This window comes from Phodopus roborovskii, unplaced genomic scaffold (assembly GCF_943737965.1).
Source record: "Phodopus roborovskii unplaced genomic scaffold, PHOROB, whole genome shotgun sequence".
Lineage (NCBI taxonomy): Eukaryota > Metazoa > Chordata > Mammalia > Rodentia > Cricetidae > Phodopus > Phodopus roborovskii.
The window spans coordinates 14,082,656-14,104,638 of record NW_026126541.1 but is presented as its reverse complement, the minus strand read 5'-3'; the positions used below and the strand labels follow the sequence as shown (position 1 = coordinate 14,104,638).

Genomic DNA, 21,983 nt, shown 5'->3' with positions numbered 1-21,983 from the left:
ATACATAATAAATAAATAAATCTTAAAAAAAAAAAAAAAAAAAAGATGGGGGAAGACTAGATTGCTCAGAAACCTTAGTTATTTTTGAGATTGAGAAGCCAGAGAACTGTATGATTATTGATCCTAAGAAACCATCTTCCTTTCTATTGGCTAGAAGTTCCAGTAGCTCTCCAAGGAGTTGAGGGAGTAATGGCTAAATTGAGAGCTCTGTCAGAAACCCAAGTTTGGTGGTATATATCTAAAATCCAGCACTTAGGAGGGAGGGGCAGGAAGATAAGGAATTCAAGATCATTCTCAGCTATATAGTGAGTTCAAGACCAGCCTGAGCAAATGAGACCCTATCTCAGAAAAATACAAACAGGCCAGCATGGTGGGCAAAGGCATGTACAATCAACCCTGATGGGCTGAGTCTGATTCCTGGGCTCTAGAAGGTGGACAGAGAAGACGACCTACCATGAGTAAACAGGGACAGATCAGTGTAAAACAACTTTGAAGCAAACGGCAGTAGCAAGCGTGCCTTGCGTCAGAGCTCCGTGGCAGCTGCACTAGTGTGCTCTGCTGTGTCTTTTTTGGCTCACTTATATCAACCTCAGAAACCTCATGGCTTCTCACTATGATCACAGCTACTCAGTGTAGAGCGACTGAACCTGTATGCTGCTTCCCTGCGGGTGTGTTTCCTGCTCTTCGAAAGCCTGCGGGAGCACCTCAAGTTCCAATTAGAGGTGAGTTTCATGACCTTGGAAGTAACAAAAACGGAACTGTAGGCATTGTCAATGGGGCCTGCTTAATCAGTCGTGTTATAGAGACAGATTTAAAAAAAATTTTATACTTCCCTCATACAATGCATCCTGATTACAGCCTCCCCTCCCTCCACCTTTCCCATTTCCCCCCACATCTCCCCTCTCCCTCAGGTCCACCTACCCTCTGTCTCCCCGAAGAAAACAGCAAGTCTCCCAGGGACAGCAACCGAACACAGCATAACAAGATACAATAAGACCAGGCGCAAACCCTCACATAAGACTGGGTGAGGCAACCCAGGAGGAGGAAAAAGGTCCCGAGAGCAGAAGAGTCAGAGACACCCCACTCCCACCGTTAGGGACCTCCCCGAAACACCAAGCCAGTAACCATATGAATGTGCAGAGGACGAGGACCTAATACAGACCCTGGGTCCCCGTTTGCTGCTTCAGTCCCTGTGACCCCCATGAACCCTACTAAGTTGACTCCATGGACCATGTTCTCCCAGTGTCCTCAACCCCTCTGCCTCCCACAATCCCTTTTCCCCTTCTTCCTTGGGGTTCTCCAAGCTCCAAGCTCTCTGCCTAATGTTTGGCTGTGGGTTTCTGCATCCACTCCCATCAGATGCTGGAGGCAGCCTCTCTGACAACTGGACTAGGCACTGATCTTTAAATTTAACAGAACCTTTTATCATAAATAATAAAATCCCAGGGACAGATATTGGGGTTCAAGCTGCAGATCAGAAAATCAAAGCAGCCAGTAGCTCTTACCTCTACCAAGGCTGAAATGGAGGTCCTGTTTCCCCTGTGACTGGAGACTGAATCTCCCATGAGACCCTTTGCTTCTCAAGTGCTGGGATTAAAGGTGTGATTCACTCGTGTAGCCCAGGGTGGTCTTGGACTCACAAAGATCCATCTGCCTCTGTCTCCTGAGTCCTGGGATTAAAGGTGTGTGCCACCACTGCCCGACATCTATGGCTAACTAGTGTGGCTACCTTTGCATTCTGATCCCCGGGAATCATAAACCATACATCACCACAGACCCTCATTAGGAATCATTTCATTGATTTTTTTTTTCCCCCAGTCCTGTTTGGTTCTACCCTAGGCTGTTGGGGCTATCCAGCTTCCAGTCCCTGTCATCCATGCAGTGTCCAGCATGGGCTCTTTCTCATGGCATGGACCTCAAATCAGACCAGTCCTTGTGTGGCCACTCCTACAAGTTCTGCTCCACCATTGCCCCAGCACATCTTGCAAGCAGGACAGATTGTAGGTCAAAGGTTTTGTGGCTGGGTTGATGTCCCATTCCCAGCACTGGAAGACTTGCCTGGTTACAGAAGATGACTGGTTCAGGATCCATGTCCTCCATTTCTAGGAGTCCTCACTAGGGTCACCCTTGTAGGTTCCAGGGAGTTTCCACTTGCACTAGGTTTCCGCATCACCCCCAAATGCCCTCCAGTTCTAGACGGCTCTTCTTATACACTTTCCCTCCACCCCCGCCACCTGATCCCACCCACAAAATCTCTTTCCCTTCCCAGGGAGATTCATGCATCCCCCTTTGAGTCCTCCTTGTTACTTAGCCTCTCTGGGTCTGGGGATTGTAGCATGATTATCATTTACTTAGCAGCTAATATCCACTTATAAATGAGTACATATCATGTTTCTGGGTCTGGGTTGCCTCACTTAGGATAATCTTTTCTAGTTACATCCATTTGCCTGCAAATTTCTTGATGTCATTTTTTTTAAACTGCTGAGTAATACTCCATTGCATAAATGTTCCACATTTTCTTTATCCATCCTTCTGTGGAAGGACTTCTAGGTTGTTTCCAGTTTCTCACTATTATGAATAAAGTTGCTGTGAACATAGTTGAGCAAGTGTCCTTGTGGTAGGATGGAACATCCTTTGGGTAGATGCCCAAGAGTGGTATAGCTAGATCTTGAGGTAGATTGATTTCCAATTTTCTTTTTCTGAGGAACTGCCATATTGATTTCCATAGTGGCTGTACAAGCTTGCACTCCCACCAGTAATGGAGAGCGTTACCCTTGCTCCACATCCTCGATAGCATGAGCTGTCACTTGTATTGTTGATTTTAGCCATTCTCTGTTTAGATCTCTACCTCTTGTTTGTTGTTGTTGTTTATTTTTTATTTTTTGAGAATGGGTTTTTCTGTGTTACAGTCCTGACTGTCCTAGAGCTCATTCTGTAGACCAGGCTGGCCTCAAATTCACAGAGTATTGTTCATTATTCCCTGCTATCTATTCCTCTTGCTGTGTACCTCCTTTTTTTTAATGTGGGCAGCTCATGCTCTGAACTTTCCTCTTAGCGCTGCTTTCATCATGACCCATACATTTGGGTGTGCTGTTTGTTCATTTTCTTTAAATTCTAGAAAGTCTTTCATTTCTTTTCTTTTTTTTTTTTTTTTTTATTTCTGTCTTGACCCAGTATTATATTCAGTAGAGTTGTTCAGTTTCCATGTGTTTGTAGGCTTTCTGTTGTTTTTGTTGTTGAAATCCAGCTTTAATCCTTGGTTGTAGGGGGTTATTCCAATATTCTTGCATCTGTTGTGACTTGCTTTGTGACTGAGTGTGTGGTCAGTTTTAGACAATGTTCAGAGAGGTGCTGAAAAGATGGTATGTCCTTTTATGATTGGGTAAAACGTTCTGTAGCTATCTGTTAGATCCATTTGATTTATAGTGTCTGTTAGCTGCAGTATTTCTCTGTTTAGTTTTTGGCTGTATGGCCTGTCCATTTTGAGAGTGGGGAATTGAAGTGTTCCACTATCTATATGTAAGGGTCAATGTGTGATTTAAGCTTTAGTAATGTTTCTTTTACATTCGTGGGCTGGGACATGGTGACATGAAGGCAGAGGACTGCTGGAGATAGAGTAGGAGGTCACTCTAGAGTGGGGAAGGTCTACTGGCAGGGGCCTACCTGGATTTCTGACTCCTGGCATGAGCTCTGGCAGACCAGGGTGTGTCTGTCCAAGTTCAGGGCTGGGATATGTCTGTGGAGGTTGGGGGTTGAGGAGAGTGTATCAGGGCACCAAGAGAGTAGGGGAAGTCTGATGACGGGAGGCCTATCCCTAGAGAAAAAATTTTATGAGCTTCCTATAGAGGGTATTTTGGACTCCATACTTTGTGTCATTTATTAGCCAATGTAGTAGAATAATTAAGAAGATTGCAGAAAATACTGATTGACTATAATGTAGGAAAATCTCCAGCTCAGTATGGTGGCTCCATGCCAGTAATCCAAGCACTTAGGATGCTGAAACAGAAGGATTGCTGTGAGTCCAAGGCCAGCCTGGGCTGCAGAGCAAAACTGTCTTTAAAAAAAAAAGTGTGGAACTCCAAATATGAGGACTGGCAGGTAACAGCTTTTCTGCCTAGGAGTTCTTATAAGTTAAACCAGCATTGCTGCTAAATTGCCAAAATAGGATTAGGATAGGCTCATATAGACAGCACACAAAAAAGGACAAAAGACAACTTCTTTGGGACAGGGAATAGGAGTGAGAGCCTTATCCCCATTGTGGAGACAAAGAAGGGAGTGTATTATTGAGGCTCTGGGACCTTTTGGTGTCTCTCAATGCATGAGTGGGCTTTTACCTCCTGTTTAATGTTGCTCTGTCCAATTTTCTCTTCCCACCTTTGTTTGCCCCGCACAAATGGTTGTCACTGGGTTGTTGACAGATGTACATCAAAAAACTCATGGAGATCATCACTGTTGAAAACCCCAAGATGCCTTATGAGATGAAGGAGATGGCGCTGGAGGCTATTGTGCAGCTCTGGCGCATCCCCAGCTTTGTCACAGAGCTCTACATCAACTACGATTGTGACTACTACTGCGCCAACCTCTTTGAAGACCTCACTAAGCTGCTGTCCAAGGTGCTGAGCACTGTTATTGGCTTCTAGAAACTACCAAGGGAATTACCCAGATGATAGTGATGATGGTACACAGAGGGGCACGTGAGAGGTGGGAAATGGGAAGGAGAAAGGAATTTTGTAAGGAGAAGTCATAAGTTTTTGATTTTTGGAAACATAATCAGGTGAAGAAGTTTAATGGATCTGTTTATTTTCCAGAATGCCTTTCCTGTGTCTGGTCAGCTTTATACAACACATCTACTGTCCCTTGATGCCCTGTTGACAGTTATTGACAGTACTGAGGCTCACTGTCAAGCCAAAGTCCTCAGCACCCTTACCCAGCAAGACAAGAGGGAGACATCCAGATTCAGCTACAAGGCAGTGAATAGCGCCCAAGAAACAACCAATAGTTAGAAGCATCTCTTATTGTTCTTTCTTTCTTTCTTTCTTTCTTTCTTTCTTTCTTTCTTTTTTTTTCCCCCTTTCCTCTTCTCCCTTTCCTCCCTTGCCTTCCTTACTTTGTCTTAAATTTGCCCTATCAGGGCTGGTGCCCAATATAAGAACATGCAACTCTTTTTTTGGCTTGGGATTCAACCTCTTCTTCAATATTGCTTGGCTTTCTCCCCATAAGTCTTCATATCTTTTCCTGTTACCAGCTGAGAGAGCAGCCAGTGATGGGAAAACCACAGGCGTGGCCTCGGATGCCCTAGGCCTTCGTCTTCCAAGTAGAGGATGGCTGTCAGCAGAACATGGGAAGCCAGGATGCAATGACATGGAGGAAGCTGGTGACTCTGGGGGTGGGTACTCAGTGTCCATGACTACACCCATCAAATAGAGGGCTTAGAGAGAGGAGTGGGACATCTGGGGAAACTGAGCAGCCTAAGGTCACACCTGAAAGAGCCCTAGCAGTTGACCTTGTTTTAAACCCTAGAGAAAGGAAAGAAAACAGCCCTAGAAGGTAGGAGACTGGGGAGAAGAAAATTCCTGAGACTGCTCTGTTTTTACTAGAAAGAGTATCAGTAAGCTTGCAAAAGATCTTATGGATTTCCTTTCTCCTTCCATCTCTAGCTGACAAAAAGTTAAGGAAGCCGCCTCGATTTTCCTGTCTTCTGCCAGACCCACAGGAACTAATTGAAATTAAGAACAAAAAGAAGGTACATACATACATACATTCATTCCACAGTGTGTTCAGCTTGTGCACACCCTTGTATGGGGTCCTCTGGAGAACTGGTTTCTGTCTCAGAGAACAAGGATGGCAATGAGCTTAGCAGCTCATTATATGGCTTCCAAGACTAGTCCCTCATTTTTTCTGGGACTGCAGCAACTTTTCCTGTTCCTTTCTTTACACCTAAGCTGTGCTTCTGTTGGCCCCTGAGCAAAACTACTTCAGCCAACAGCCAGATATCCCTAGTGATAGTGACAAGCTCTGAAAGCTACTGTCATTTGGGTCAGCGAAGGTTACTGAGCATCTCCAGATCCAGCATGGTGATTGGTAATAAAAGGGAATTGATATTTGTTCTGGTACTTTAGTAATATACAAATAATTGTTTGTTTATGTTACTTTTTTTTTTTCCTTTTTGTCTTTTCTCCCTTTCCCAGTAGCAGCAGGTATCAGTTGTAAATAGCTTCTTCATTGGGGGTGGGATGTTTTTGGTTTTCTTAACATAAAAACTTCTAGTTAATCCTTTCTTCCTCTTATTGTCAGATAAATGCATTTGATTGCAGGTCTATGTCTAAGCATACAGGGGGCAAAAAGACCACAGTTAGTCTGCCTTGTCCTTCAAACCCAGGACTAGAAGCAAGGCAGTCAGAAAAAGAAGGGGGCTCTAACATGATCCATAGAGGCCAGAGGTGGCTACAGCCCTGGAGAAGCCCTCACTAATCTGGCTTCTCTCGTCTCCCTGATCTCTCATTGAAGGAGGAAGGTTGCCCTGATCATCTGGGGCACCCAGAAAGGGGTGGAAAGGAGCTCTCCAGACACTCCAGTGAGGTGGGAAAAAGCCAAAACCAATACAACCAGTGTCAGCTGTGGAGTCAATTAGAACCATGTCTGAAGAGCTGGTTAGGTGAACAGCTGTAGGCTGTAGTAGAATCTGGCCTGCCTGTCTGACTTAAGGGCACAGCAACTTCTGATGCCTCTACTCTTTGTCCTCTAGCTGCTGATCACTGGCACAGAGCAGTTCAATCAAAAGCCAAAGAAGGGCATCCAGTTCCTACAGGAAAAAGGTCTCCTCACCATCCCAATGGATAACACAGAGGTGGCCCAGTGGCTCCGAGAGAACCCTCGTCTAGACAAGAAAATGATTGGGGAGTTTGTGAGTGACCGCAAAAACATCGACCTGTTGGAGAGTTTTGTTAGGTGAGGAAGAAATCAACAGTGTGGGAATAGGACACCTCCTCAGCGATGGTGTGCTCCTCTAGCTCTGTATTTCACAAAGAGAGAGAGATGCAGGGGAAAGAAGAGAGAAAGGAGCTGTCTGAGAGGATAGGGCATTCTTCTCTCAGAGGAAGTCTCTGCCAGTTCCTAATCGTGACCAGCTCGCATAATACTCTTGCCTCTTCCTATGATGCGAACCTGTTGAACCAGATGCAGGCCTTTGGAGTCCCTCCCCTGTGTTCCAATGGAAAATATTGCAAAGTGGCATAGATCAGGGTTCTGAGAGGTGAGGTGTCTAGACAAGAGTTTTGCTAATGTAGTAAGTGCTAAGGTTAGGGATTTTGTTAGGAATGGCCAGGCTGTACCACTCCTTTGCTGGAGCCATCAGCCTCGTCCGTTCCAGTAAGAGAAGTTATGAACACTTACAGCTTGACCTGTGCAGCTTCCATGCCTCCATCCTCTCCCTTCTGTTTTCTCTGTCTGTAGCACCTTCAGCTTTCAGGGTCTCCGGCTTGATGAAGCTCTCCGACTCTACCTGGAAGCCTTCCGTTTGCCCGGGGAAGCGCCAGTTATTCACAGGTTGCTGGAGGCATTCACAGAGCACTGGAGGGTAGGTCTAGTGTCAGAAGCTCAGGCAGGGTTGCTGATCAGTTTCAGGGCTTCCTGGTTCCCTCAGCTAAGAACCTTAGCTATTGCCTCCTAAGAAGGTTGAGAGCCATACCAGTGAGCTTTCCATGAAGCAGCTTCTGCTATGGATGGCAAGAACTTGGCCATTTTCTAGGTGATACTGCCACTTAAATACCATTGCTGACTGGCGGGGTGGTAGTAGTGAGGATTTAATTGGCCAGCGAAGGACATTGACACAGATGGGGTTTTTGCTTTTGCAGAGTTGTAATGGCTCCCCATTTGCCAATAGTGATGCCTGCTTTGCCCTGGCCTATGCTGTCATCATGCTTAATACTGACCAGCATAACCACAACGTCCGCAAACAGAATGTACCCATGACTCTTGAGGTAAGCTTGGACTCCAGCCAAGACAGAGGAGAGCCAGTACATCTTCAAAGTAACCAGAAAGATAAAGGGAACTCCCAGTGTGTATGGGGACAAAGTCCGTCAAGGGACTCAGGGAGAGCTGACCAATTCAGAAGAGGGACTGGGAAGGAAAATGGGTTCTTTCACTTAATTGTTTCCAAAGTCCTATTTATCACAGACTTAAGGAGTTCTTTGGGTGGTATACAGCATTGACACAAGGGAAAACATAACTGGCCTATCTCTAGGAGTTTCGAAAAAACCTAAAAGGTGTGAATGGAGGCAAGGACTTTGAGCAAGACATCCTGGAGGACATGTACCATGCCATCAAGTGAGTATATATGGAGAGAGGAGCAGCTTCTCTGTTACAGAGAAATGTTGTTTCCTTTTCCTGTTTTTAGAGTCACCTCAGCCTGTAGTGACTCCCATACCCTGGATTTAGCTTTGAGACTTAGTTGGGCAGCCTCGTCTGTGACAACTCATTTCTTGTTTAAAGAAGCTTGAACAATAGTGGCACCCCAGTATTCCAAACTTAGGTCCACACAAATTGTCTCTCGTGTGTGTGTGTGTGTGTGTGTGTGTGTGTTTACAGATATGTCTGGTACCAGAGATTGAACCCAAGGCCTTACGTAGGCACTAAGAATGTGTTTCTCTGGAGAGCTCACAAAATGCATTCTCTGGTTTGTAGAGACATTAAGACCAGCACTGGGGGGGGGGGGGGGGGGGGGGGAGGTAAAACTTGAGTCAGAGACAGGATACTTAGTTCAAGATATAGCTCAAGATTGCCTCAAATTTGCTAGGTAGCTGAGTCTGACCTTTGAACTCCTGATTTTTTTTTGGGGGGGGGGGCTCAGCCTACTAAGTGCTAGAATTATAGATATGTGCCACCGTATCTATATGGTTAGTTTTTTATAATAAATCAGAAAAGGTGGAAGTGTTTGCCCCCCACCCAGAAAGAATGTGAGTTCTGAAGATTTAGAGATGGCACAGTGAGATTTTGAATGCATTCACTCTCCCTCCCTCGCCCCAGTGCTGGGGTGGAAGCAGACCCTTCACTGTGCTTGTGATAACCCTCATAAGATGGAAGACACATGTACAGGTGAAACCCTCTCCTCAGTTTGGACGCAGCACGCTCACAGGAGTGCATCTTGTTCTTCCTTTTCCCTTCTGACAGGAATGAGGAGATCGTGATGCCTGAGGAGCAGACAGGCCTGGTCCGTGAGAACTATGTGTGGAGTGTGCTGCTCCATCGAGGAGCCACCCCTGAGGGCTTATTCCTTCGTGTCCCTCCTGGCAGCTACGATCTTGACCTCTTCACTATGACCTGGGGCCCCACTATTGCTGCTCTCTCTTATGTCTTTGATAAAAGCCTTGAGGAGACCATCATCCAGAAAGCCATCTCAGGCTTCAGGTAGCCCAACTTTGGCCTTGGTCTTCATACCCTTCCATGTCACTAAGTTAAGACAGGTTGCCCCCATGCCTGGTATTACTTCCTCAGATGGGATTTCTCCTGATTTTCTGGAGGGAGGCTGGAGCCTTGGAAATCTCAGTCTTAAACAGACTGGAGTTAAATGTTTCTTTCTGTGACCCATTGAGGGAGAACCAATTGAAAGTGGCTTAGGAACTTGGGAGGGCTGAGTGGCCTTCCAGTGACTGTTTCTGTCATGGGGGTGACATTACAGGAAGTGTGCCATGATCTCCGCCCACTATGGCCTCAGCGATGTGTTTGACAATCTCATCATCTCTTTGTGCAAGTTCACAGCTCTCAGTAGTGAGGTGAGTGAAACAGGAACTATGCTTAGAGTTCCAAAGGAGAGCAACAAGCATCAGTCATGAAGGCTGCACCACCATATGTACCCTCCTAAACAAGCTTAGGCCATCTTCATCTTCCAAGTTCTGGAATGAGAATAATGTCACCTCATGTAATGGGATTGGGGAGGAGATGCCATAGGAAAGATCTTCATCAGGTTGACCTTCCCCACTATTATTATAGGGATTTGAAGCAAATCTAGCAGAAAGACTGTGAGGGGAACCATAGGCAGAGAGGCCTGAAAGAGCCTCCTTTCCAGACATGATCCAACCCTAAGCCTCGTTACATCGCCTTTTCAGTCTATTGAGAACCTTCCCACTGTGTTTGGAAGCAACCCTAAAGCTCACATTGCAGCCAAGACAGTATTCCATTTGGCCCATCGTCACGGTGACATCCTTCGGGAGGGCTGGAAGAATATCATGGAGGCTGTGCTGCAACTCTTCCGTGCTCAACTTTTACCCAAGGCTATGGTGGAGGTATTTACTTATGTATTTGCTTATTTATTTATTTATTCTGTGTGTTTATTTATTTATATTATGTATCTTATCCCATTCATTTCCCCCATCCCTTTGCATCCACCCTCTTCCCCTACACACACACACACACACACACACACACACACACACACACACACCGAAAATAAAACAAAATTTAAGAGAAAACAAGGAAAAATTTTAAAGGAAAAAAATGAAAAATCTTGTCATGGAAGCTGCAGTGTAACACAGTGAGTCACGCCATAAACCCTTCTGTCCATACATCTGTACTTGCAAATGTTCGTTGCAGAGAGTCATTGGTTTGGTTTGAGGCCTCTAGTTTCTACTACACCACCAATGCTGAGCCCTCACTGGAACTCTTCCTGGGTGGGTATCCTGTTGTTGCCTCGTGTGGTAGAGATCCTGCAGCTTTGGGTCTGTGGGCCAGCTTCCTTTGAGTGGTCCAGATCATAGATGGGGTGGATGTTGGTGCGGGCCAAGTCGTAACCCTGGTTCTGGGCCTGGGCAGATGAGAAATGGGGACAGCTCTGTTAGGTGTAAATTCTTGATAGAATGTTCAGCATTAAAAGGCAAAGACCTAGCTTTCTGTGCTATATATAGAATAGCACTAGACCTGATGCTTGCCGAAGTTCACTAGGAACACCTCACACATAATACTACAGCTCTTGAAGAGAAGCTGTGAAGGAAGGCCGGTAGAAGCCATTGTCAGTCACCTCTCAGAGAGGACACAGTAATATATGGACTGTCTACAGGAAGAAATCCAAAGAACTTGGCTGGGGCCAGGGAGCACAAGGAATGGGAATGATGTACAGAAAGGAAAAAAAAAAAAAAAAAACTGAGACAAGGTTTCACTAAGTTGACTAGGTTAATCTTGAACTTGCTATGTAGCTTCTGCCTCAGCCTCCTCAGTGCTGAGGTTACAGGCCTGTCCCACTATGCCAAAATCATTTTTTAAATTACTTTTTAGATTTATGTGTATAGGCATTTTGCCTAATATATTGCATGCACCGTGTGCATACCTAATGCCATTGGAGGCCAGAGGAGGGCATCAGATTCCCTGGAAGTGGGGTTTGAGATGACTATAATCCTCCATGTGGGTGCTGGGAATTAGCCCAGGACCTCTGCAAGAGCAGCCAGTGCTCTTAACCTCTGAGCCATCTCTCCAGACCCCTAGAAACAAATTACTCGTGATCTGTTTTCCAGGTAGAGGATTTTGTGGATCCCAATGGTAAGATCTCTCTACAGCGGGAGGAGATGCCATCAAACCGGTAAGGACAGACCCACTGGTTGTGGGCCTTGGGAGAGGAGATGGTCAGAATATTAGCGCTCACCAGGACATGTATCCTTTTCCTACAGAGGAGAGTCATCAGTACTTAGCTTTGTGAGCTGGCTGACGCTGAGTGGTCCTGAGCAGTCTAGTGTACGGGGCCCATCCACAGAGAACCAGGAGGCCAAGAGAGTGGCCTTGGACTGTATCAAGGTAATGGCCCATCTTCCCTCATGAGAAGTTCCTTCTAGAACGATGTGGCTCTGTGAACAAAAAAGTAGAATCATCTAGGGCTTGTAACAAGACAGCTCTGCCCTCTTTCCCTGACTGTTGGAGATTCTCTTCCTATAGTGTTTATTATAAATCCCCTTTCTTGTATCCCCTCTAGCAATGTGACCCAGAAAAAATGATCACAGAAAGCAAGTTCCTCCAGCTGGAATCACTGCAGGAGCTCATGAAGGTACAAGATGGAGCAGTCTGAGAGGCAAAAGGGTAGTGGTGTGAGCCTCAGTTTCTGTTGGGGCAGAGCCAGTGGCTGGCTTCTCGTCCATCCCTACTTTGCCTGCTGTTGCCCTCTAGGCTCTGGTCTCAGTGACAGCAGATGAAGAGACATATGATGAAGAGGATGCTGCTTTCTGTCTGGAGATGCTGCTGAGGATTGTGTTGGAGAACAGGTAGGAGGGCCCATCCCTAGTGCCAAGAGGCTGAAAGCTGTCTTGCTGAGTAGCCTCTGGGAGCAAGAAACACTCGAAGCTCTGGGCAGAAGGGGTGAGCTTGTGCTTGTGCTTCACAATGCCAGTGAACTATGAAAAGCCTAGGGGACTTATTACCCAGTAGCCTGTCCAATTGAGACTGTCCTTGCCCTTTATGATTTTTAGGGACCGTGTGGGTTGTGTGTGGCAGACTGTTCGAGATCATCTCTACCACTTGTGTGTTCAGGCACAAGATTTCTGCTTCCTTGTGGAGCGGGCAGTGGTAGGGCTGCTACGCCTAGCCATTAGGCTGCTCCGGAGAGAAGAGATCAGTGGCCAGGTAAGCAAGTGCTTGCAGGAGGGTGGGCAAGTATGCAAGGGACTAAGGCCCAGGATCAGCTATGGGTATGGCCTCAGGTAGAAAGCTCATTTAGTGCCCTGTAACTCTAGCCCAGTGACTAACCTCAGGGCTGGTGCAGTCCGGCGGGTGGCATTGAGGATGACCCTGGAATGGTCTTGGACTTTAAGTCTTTTAGTGCCGGGCTGCTGCTGTTTTCTAGCAGTCCCCTCATCTTGTATCTGGGTTCTTGTTTTGGGAGCAGGGGTATTGAAGTTTCTTATTCTTACATTTAGAACCCTAAGGATAAGGTCTCATGGTTCAAATATTAAAAAATTAATACTGAACAACAATTAGGTTCAACAGTCACAAGAAAAGCCATACTTCCATATGGTAATATGAACATATGGAAGTTGAAATTAAGAAATGTAATTTCAGAGCTGGAGAGAAGGCTCAGCCATTAAGAGCACTTGCTGCTCTTGCAAAGAACCTGGATTCAGTTCCCAACATCCACATGATGGCTCCATACTCTTATTCCAAAGGATACAATGTTCTCTTCTGACTTCTGCAGGTTCCAGGCATACATGTGCATATACATACATACATGTAGACAAAACACATTGAAGAGGAGGAAGAGGAGAATACAGTTTCAGATAGACATGGTGATTGCACGCCCTTAATCCCAGGGTGCAAAGACAGCCACAGCTAGATGTCTATGAATCTGAGGGTAGCTAAAGTCACATAGACCCTGTCTTTTAAAAAGCAATTCCAACCTGGCATGGTGGTGCATGACTTTAATCCCAGCACTTGGGAGGTAGAAGCAGGCAGATCTCTTTTGAGTTTGAAACCAACATAGTGAGGTACTCTATGGATGGATGGAAGGATGGTCACTCACCTGTGTGGTACCAGCATCCAGGAGATAGAGATAAGACAAACAGATCACTAAGGTATCATGACCTGGACTATATCATGAGTTTCAGAATGGGACGGGACCCTGTCTCAAAAAAAGAGAGGACCCGGGTTCAATTCCCAGCACCCATATGGCAGTTCACAGCTGTCTTCAACTCCTGTCCCAGGAGAATCTGATATCCACATACGGACATGCCTGCAGGCAAAACACCTATGAACATAAAAAATAAGTAAGTTACAAAAAGAAAAAAAAAAAAGAAGAAGAAGAAGAAAGGCCCTGTCTCAAAAGAACAAACATAAAAGCAATACCACTTACAAGTACTCCAAATAAAGTGAAATTCTTAGATACCTTATAAAACATACAGTACTTATATGCTAAAAACTAGAAAATGTAGCTGGGTGTGATGGCAAGCACCTTTAATCCCAGCACTCAGAAAACAGAGGTAGGCAGATCTCTGTTATTTCAAGGCCAGTCTGGTCTAAATAGAAACTTCCAGGCCAACGAGGGCTACATAGTGAAACCCTGACTTAAAAAAAACTACAAAATGCTAATCAGAGACCCCTGAATACATCAAGAGGCCATACCCTGGGTTAGAGAACTCAACACAGCTAAGATATCAGTTCTTCCTCAACCAATATAGACATGTGTGATGCAGCGGTTAACCTTGAACTCACGGAGATCCACCTGCCTCTGCCTCCTGAGTGCTGGGATCAAAGGTAATCCATCGCTGCCAGGCTAATGCAGTTTTCTGTGATATCCTAGCAAAGATTTTTGTGGACCTAGAGAAGCTTATTCTAAAATTCAGAATGAAAGTCACAGGCCCTGCAGTAGCCAGACATTTTGACAAAAGAGGAAATGGGAGGAATGTTCTATCTAGTTTTTTGTTGTTGTGTTTTTTTTGGGGGGGTGGTTGTTGTTTTTTTTGTTTGTTTTGTTTTGTTTTTTTGTTTTGTCATTTTGTTTGTTTGGTTTGTTTTGGTTTTTTGAGACAGGGCCTCTGTGGCTTGGGAGGCTGTCTTGGAAGTAACTCTTGTAGACCAGGCTAGTCTCAAACTCACAGAGATCTGCCTGTCTCTGTGTATTTTTAATTTATTTGCATGGATAAGTAAGTAGATGTGTGCACATGTGTGTGTCACAGGTGCACATGTGTAAGGCAGAAGACAACTTGCATTCCTAGGATATAACTCAAATTATCAGGCTTGGCATGGCAGCAAGTGTCTTTACCCACTTACCCTTCTCACCAGCCTGGGGTTTTTTTGTTGGTTAGGTTTGTTGTTGTTTTTGAAACAGTCTTACTGTGTAGCCCTGATTGGTTATTTTGACTTAGGGTCTAATGTGTATCTCAGGAAGACTTTACAGTCTTCCTACACTGGGATTACAGTTGTGTACCCCATACTCCACCACTCTAGCCAATATTAAACTTTATTATAGCAACATTTATGTAGGAATGTGGGCTGCAGAGATGTCTCCAAGATTAAGAGCACTGGCTTCTCTACCCAGGGACCCCAGTTGGACCTCCAGTAGCTAACAGCCCTCTAGAGCTCCAGCATCCGATGCCCTTTTCTGGCCTCTGCAAATACTGTAAATACTGCATTTGTGCAGTCACACGTACAGTCAGTACACACAAGCAAATCCCCCATACACATAAACAATAAACATTTAAATTATGTTGTATAGATGAAAAAATAGACAAATAAGACTATTAAACACATACGTGATCCAGAAATAGACTCACACAATATGTTCAACTCATTGGTTTTGGGCTGTTTTACTTTGGGTTTTTTGTTTGGTTGTTTGATTGGTTTTGATTTTGAACAAGGTCTTTTTTTGTAGCCTAAACTGACCATATTCTTCTCTGGATCTCCCAAGTGAACTTTGACTTAAAGCATTATTTTGCAGAAAAATTAAACATGATAATTTGAAAGACATTAAGGAGGGGCTGGAGAGCTGGCTGAGTAGTGACAAGCACTGGCTGCCCTAGCAGAGCCTGGGGTTTGGTTCCCAGCACCACATAGTGACCCATAACCATCTGTAACTCTAGTTCCAGAGGGCACAGTGCACTCTTGTGACCTCCTTGGGTAGCAGGCATGTACATGGTACACATAACATACATGCAGGCAAAACATTCATACACATAAAATAACAAATCTAAAAAATAAAATGTGTATATTGTAAAACCTTTAGACACATAGAAGAAAATCTTAAGATCTAAACTAAGTATTTTTAATGTGGTTTATTAGTTCATTGCATACCTTTTTTTTTTTTTTAATCAGAAGCCTTAACACAGACACCGCCCCACACCAGGGAGGGACTCAAGCTTACATCTCTCTTTGTAGACCTGGTCACAGTCCAAAACAAGCTTATTTTGCTTCTGTTCATAACCCTAAACTCTTCCTTCCCATCAAATGTGTACACTCTGGCTACAAAGTGGAGCTGGGAAAGATAAAAAGGCCCTCCCTGCTCTTGTTACTATAGAAGCATCCGAAGTGACTGAAGACCCTCAATAGTAACAGGAAGCAAAGAACTCCTATTGGACAACTAGGAACCTGCCTACCAGCAAGTGGCTGTTACTGCTTGTTGTAATTTGTGTGTCCTTACAAAATAAGTCTGTAACTAACTAAAGATTTAGTTAGTTAGTTTTTAATTTATTTGAAATGGAGTCTCACTATATAGCCTTGGATGACCTGGAACTCACTATGTAGACCAGGCTAGCCTCAAACTCATAGAGATTTGCCAGTCTCTGCTGCCTCTTTAGTGCTGGTATTAAAGGGGTGTCCCACCACCCACCATGTCCAGCCCAATAAAGATAGTAAAAAACACAACCCATAAGATGGAGGATTGATAAATTAGACTTTACTATGCTCAAAATTTTCAATCTATGAAAGCTTAGTTGAAAAATGAAAAATTACAAAGCAAAAGAAAATGTTTACAAATTATATACTTAAGAAAAGCCTAATATCAAAATGCAATCATGGAAAAAAGACATATTTCACAGATGATATACAAATAGCCAGTAAGCCTGTGAAATAGCATTTGCCATTAGAAAAATGCAAAATCTAACACACACCACTATGTATTACCAGAACAGCTAAAATTAAAAGTGATAATACGAAATACTGGCAAGGACACAGAGAAACTAGATTATTCATACATTTCTTGTGGGAATAAAAAATTATGTAGCTACTCTAATGGCAGTGTATTATGAAACTGAATATTCACTTACCATACAACCCAGAAAATATACTTTTGGGCATTTATCCCAGAAAAAATAAAGGCTTATTTTAGCATTAATATATGTATGTAAATGTTCACTGAAGCTGTATTCATCAAAGCCAAAAGCTGGAGTTGGCCTGATAACTTAGTAAGAGAGTAAACTTCTGTGGGACAAACCTACTGTGTAATGCTAGTCAGCAACCTAGAGTGACAAACCCGGTGGGTAGAGATGTGGCTGGATCTCCAAGTGGCCAAGACCAGGCTTAAGTGATAAATTCCTTCTAGATAACATTTGGAATTCACAGATTGCTGAGGGTGAGGAATGGGACAGGAGACAAGGATTGGAAATGTAGCTATCAAGCAGCAACATGGGTCCCACCGTGTAGGACTCAGTATACACATAGTACACATATGAATTCAAGTAAAATTAGGGAAAGCCATTGGAAACTAGTAGATTATTCCTAATTCTGTCCTGGTTGCCATGTTATATAGTTAGTTCTACATCATATTGCCTTTGGGATAGACTTGACAAAAGTGGTATAAGTTCTTTTTTGTTTTTCTTTTTTTTAAAGATTTATTTATTATGTATACAGTGTTCTATCTGCATGTATGCCTGCAGGCCAAAAGAGGGCGCGCCAGAACTCACAACAGATGATTGTGAGCCATCAAGTGGTTGCTGGGAATTGAACTCAGGACCTCTGGAAGTGCAGGCAGTGCTCTTAACCTCTGAACCACCTCTCTAGCCCCTTTTTTGTTAGTTTTGTTTGTTTGTTTTGTTTTGTTTTTCAAGACAGGGTTTCTCTGTGTAGCTTTGGAGCCTGTACTGGAACTCGCTCTGTAGACAAAGGCTGGCCTCAAATTCACAGAGATCCTCCTGCCTCTGCTTCCCCAGTGCTAGGATTAAAGGCATATGCCACCACCATCCAGCCATAAGGAAACTCTTTATGTGTTGTTATAACTATATGTAAACATATAATTAATAAAAATACCAATATAAAAAAATGAAGCATGGTCAATGGTGTAAGGCCCTGGGTTCAATTCCCAGTTTTCCAAAAGAAAAGACAAGACCAGATCAGCAACAGTTGAGTCTAAGCCAAACTCTCCTTACTACCTAAGTGACTAATGGGGAAGACTGGTCAGGGAACTGTGTGTATGTTGCATCCCAGGTCCTGCTGTCCCTGCGCATCTTGTTACTGATGAAGCCCAGTGTGCTGTCCAAGGTCAGCCACCAGGTTGCCTATGGGCTCCATGAACTCCTCAAGACCAATGCGGCCAACATCCACTCCAGTGATGACTGGGCCACCCTCTTCACGTTGCTGGAGTGCATTGGCTCAGGCGTGAAGCCTCCAGATGCTCTACAGGCCACAGCCAGTGCTGATGCTCCTGATGCTGGTATGACCCTCCCCAGGAAGATGCTCAGTAGCATATAAGCAGTTAGGACCCAGGAGATGCTGTGGGAAAAGAAAACACAGGTCACACAAGTTATTATGTTCAGATTAAAGACACCAGGTTCCTGCCATCTGCTTCCTGTGCTACCCACAGGCTAGATAGCACGAAGGCAAGTAGGCAATGCAGAAGGCTATCAAGCCAAGTTTCTACTATGCTGAAGACCATTTTACAGAAACCTATGTTCTATGCCATCACCTTTTCCTAACAGCTGCTATCAGAAGCCCATAACAGCTTGCTGCCTGTTTGGTCAAGAGAGACATTGTCCAGGCCTTAGCCCTTTAGTGACTGTGCCAAAAGTAAGCCAGGCATGAGAGAAGGTGCCAAGCCTAGCACCTTTCTTCAGGATCTCTTATCCTGTTCCATGTCCCATCTCTCTTCTTGCTCTGCCTTTTCCCTGCCTGGCTTAGGAGCACAGTCAGACAGCGAGCTCCCATCCTACCATCAAAATGATGTCAGCCTGGACCGAGGGTACACTTCTGACTCAGAAGTCTACACTGACCATGGCAGGCCTGGCAAGGTACACCGATCTGCCACAGACGCTGATATGGTCAACAGTGGTTGGTTAGTGGTGAGTGTACTACCATCCTGAGCCTGTAAAAAAGATTCTGGGTCCTCAGAGAGCCACCTGAGGGCCCTTATGCGGAACAGGGGCTCCAGCTGGTGTCCTGTATATTTTCCAGGTGGGGAAGGATGACATTGATAACTCCAAAGCAGGAGCAGGGCTCAGCAGGCCGGGTCCTTCACCCCTGGTTAATCAGTATAGCCTCACGGTGGGCCTGGACCTTGGACCACATGACACTAAGTCCCTGCTCAAGTGTGTGGAGTCACTGTCCTTCATTGTCCGCGACGCTGCTCACGTCACCCCTGACAACTTTGAACTCTGTGTCAAGACTCTCCGCATCTTTGTAGAGGCCAGTCTGAATGGCGGTAAGTCCCCATTAAGGGACAGTTGGGGAGTGGGTCGGGTGGAGAGGGGAGAAAGGCAGGGCATCTTTGCCCTGAGGCTGTGGGAATGTGACATGAGTCTGGCTCTACTCAGGGTGCAAGTCCCAGGATAAACGTGGCAAGAGTCACAAATATGACAGCAAAGGGAACCGCTTCAAGAGAAAGACGAAGGAGGGCTCAGTGCTTCGGCGGCCCAGAACCTCCGGCCAGCATGGCACTCGGGGTGGACACAGTGATGAGGAAGAGGATGAAGGAGTGCCTGCCAGCTACCATACTGTGTCTTTACAGGTCAGTCAGGACGTAAGTACGGCACCCTCTACTTCTGCACCTGACACTCAGAACGTGGGCGGGACCAGGGAAAGTCAGAGCTCAGAAGAGTATCCATTGGTACTGCCCATCCTCCCCTCAACCACTCCCTGTCACTGTGTTTCCCTTATCTGAAAACACCCATAAGTCTTTGCTTACAGTGCATGCTCTGTAGACCAGGCTGGCCTCAAACTCACAGACATCTACTTCCCTCTGCTTCCTGTGTACTGGGGTCAAAGGTGCACACCATCACACCTGGCCCTAAATTAAATTAATATATTTTGGGCTGGGAATTTATCTCAGTGGTAAAGTTCTTGCCTAGCATGTGTAAGACCCTTAGTTCAATTTGTATCTTTTATTTTTTTAAGATTGATTTATTATGTATACAGTGTTCTGCCTGTATGCACACCTGCAGGCCAGAAGAGGGCGCCAGATCTCACTACAGATGGTTGTGAGCCACCATGTGGTTGCTGGGAATTAAACCCTAGTCCTCTGGAAGAGCAGTCAGTGCTCTTAACCTCTGAGCCATCTCTCCATCCCCTCAATTTATACCTTTAAAGACTTCCCTTATTTAATACATAATATATGCACATGATGGAAGGTTCAGAAGATATAAAAGCATAGACTGGTAAGATTGAGCTTTCATTCCCCCCTGTATCCAGCCAGAGCTCCCCTAGAGGCACTGTATCTCTAGCAGTCTGTGTCTGTTCAAGCTGGCTTTCTGAGTAGATAATAGGAAAACAATCGCCTTCAGAATAGCTTTAGAAAGATGATGAAAAGCTAGACACGGTGACACACGACTTTAACCCCAGCACTCAGGAGGCAGAAGCAGGCAGCCTGATCTATGAAGGGATTTCCAGGACAGCTGTGGCTATACAGGGCTACATAGGGGACAGGAGAGAGAGCTCAGCAGTTAAAGAGTGCTTACTACTCTTGCAGAGGACAGATGACCCAGCTTCAGGTCCTAGTATCCTTATCAGGTGGCTATAACTGTCTGTTACTCCAGTTCTGGGGAACCTAACACTCTCTGGCCTCTGCAGGCACCTGTGCATGCATGGTGTACCTGAAGTTACATGGGCGCGCACACACACACACACACACACACACACACACACACACACACACATACATTTCTAAGAATAACTTAATTTGGAGGCTGGAGAGGTGTCTCTGAAGTCAAGGGCACTGACTGCTCCTCCAGAAAACCCAGATTCAGTTCTCAGCACCCACACGGCAGCTCGCATCTGTAATCCAGGGTTGAGGGACCTCTGATGCCTTCTTTTGCCTCTGTAGACAGCACATACTCATGGTACACAGATACACTGCAGGCAGAGTACCCATACAGTATAAAGTAAAAATAATTAAACTTTTTAAAAAACACAATACATACATTTGGGAGGCAGAAGCAGGCAGATCTCTGAGTTTAAGGCCAGCTTGGTCTACAGAGAAAGTTCCAGGACAGCCAGGGCTACACAGAGAAACCCTGTCTAGGGGCAGCAGGGGCGGGTGGGAGAGTTAGTTTTTAAAAACAGAAAACTGATGAAAAAAAAAAAAAATGTGTTAAATCTGGCCAGACACTGTTGGCCATGGGAGCCTCTGAGCCTGAGGTTTGCTTTCTCTTCTAAGTTTGTCGTTGTATATAGGCATATGCACCATAGCATGGCTGTGGAGGCCAAAGGACACTTTGTGAGCAGGTTCTCCTCCCTGTGCACAGGTTCTAGGTTGCCAGGCTTGCATGACAAGCACTTTTACCTGCTAAGCATCTCACTAGCCCCAAGTTTGCTTTGTTTTTAAAATGAGATTAAAAGAGCAATCGACGTGACTCGAGATGGCTCAAGTGGATAAAGGAACTTGCTGCCAAGCCTGGTGACCTGAGCCAACCCCAGAACCCACATAGCAGGAGGAGAGAACCAATAATAGCTCTAGTCCCAGGGGATCAATGCACATAGGACCCCTTCTTGTCTCCTCCATAGGCACAGCACACACATGATACACAAACAAAACACATGTGCAAGCAAAATACCCATAAAAATATATTTTTTAAATTAAAAAAAATGAAAAGTGCCGTTGTCACTGTAATCTCATGGTATTAGATCTCAGTGCATGTCTTCTAAAGTCTCTCTACTGTAACTCCTGACTTCCATACTCAGAGGAACACTGCCAGGACTAGAGCAGGGAGCCCATGTTGCAGCAAAGGAAGTTGTAAGGGGAGTGGAGTACGGCATAGCTTGTGCGGAGGGTCCCTTGAAGACTCACTCAGTCAGGGATAGTTGGGGAGGGAGGGGAAGGACCCACCAGGACAACCCTATTCACATCCTACTCTCTCTGCTCATCCCAGCTGCTGGACCTGATGCACACCCTGCACACTCGGGCAGCCTCCATCTACAGCTCATGGGCAGAGGAGCAACGCTACCTGGAGTCAGGTGGCCGGAAGATTGACGCTGACTCACGCACCCTCTGGGCACACTGCTGGTGCCCTTTATTACAAGGTAAACCTGAGGAAGGGTGCGAGGTAAGACAGGTGACATCGGAGCTCGTGGAGCACCAGATCAGTGCCCGGAAGACC

The 21,983-nt window shown here is 45.3% G+C and overlaps 1 protein-coding gene across 1 annotated transcript in view; it reads left to right on the top strand.

Moving 5' to 3' along the window:
- Gbf1 (golgi brefeldin A resistant guanine nucleotide exchange factor 1) overlaps positions 1 to 21,983 on the top strand; it is a 122,230-nt gene that overhangs the window by 97,546 nt on the left and 2,701 nt on the right. The window contains exons 14-35 of the mRNA XM_051199999.1: positions 624 to 722; positions 4,419 to 4,613; positions 4,809 to 4,998; positions 5,246 to 5,386; positions 5,658 to 5,743; positions 6,746 to 6,948; positions 7,453 to 7,576; positions 7,854 to 7,979; positions 8,243 to 8,325; positions 9,169 to 9,405; positions 9,677 to 9,770; positions 10,104 to 10,280; positions 11,502 to 11,566; positions 11,655 to 11,778; positions 11,954 to 12,025; positions 12,145 to 12,239; positions 12,444 to 12,597; positions 17,884 to 18,109; positions 18,574 to 18,734; positions 18,847 to 19,093; positions 19,206 to 19,399; positions 21,756 to 21,906. Coding sequence (XP_051055956.1) covers positions 624 to 722; positions 4,419 to 4,613; positions 4,809 to 4,998; positions 5,246 to 5,386; positions 5,658 to 5,743; positions 6,746 to 6,948; positions 7,453 to 7,576; positions 7,854 to 7,979; positions 8,243 to 8,325; positions 9,169 to 9,405; positions 9,677 to 9,770; positions 10,104 to 10,280; positions 11,502 to 11,566; positions 11,655 to 11,778; positions 11,954 to 12,025; positions 12,145 to 12,239; positions 12,444 to 12,597; positions 17,884 to 18,109; positions 18,574 to 18,734; positions 18,847 to 19,093; positions 19,206 to 19,399; positions 21,756 to 21,906 — 3,244 coding nt within the window. The remainder of the gene's footprint in view (positions 1 to 623; positions 723 to 4,418; positions 4,614 to 4,808; positions 4,999 to 5,245; positions 5,387 to 5,657; positions 5,744 to 6,745; positions 6,949 to 7,452; positions 7,577 to 7,853; positions 7,980 to 8,242; positions 8,326 to 9,168; positions 9,406 to 9,676; positions 9,771 to 10,103; positions 10,281 to 11,501; positions 11,567 to 11,654; positions 11,779 to 11,953; positions 12,026 to 12,144; positions 12,240 to 12,443; positions 12,598 to 17,883; positions 18,110 to 18,573; positions 18,735 to 18,846; positions 19,094 to 19,205; positions 19,400 to 21,755; positions 21,907 to 21,983) is intronic.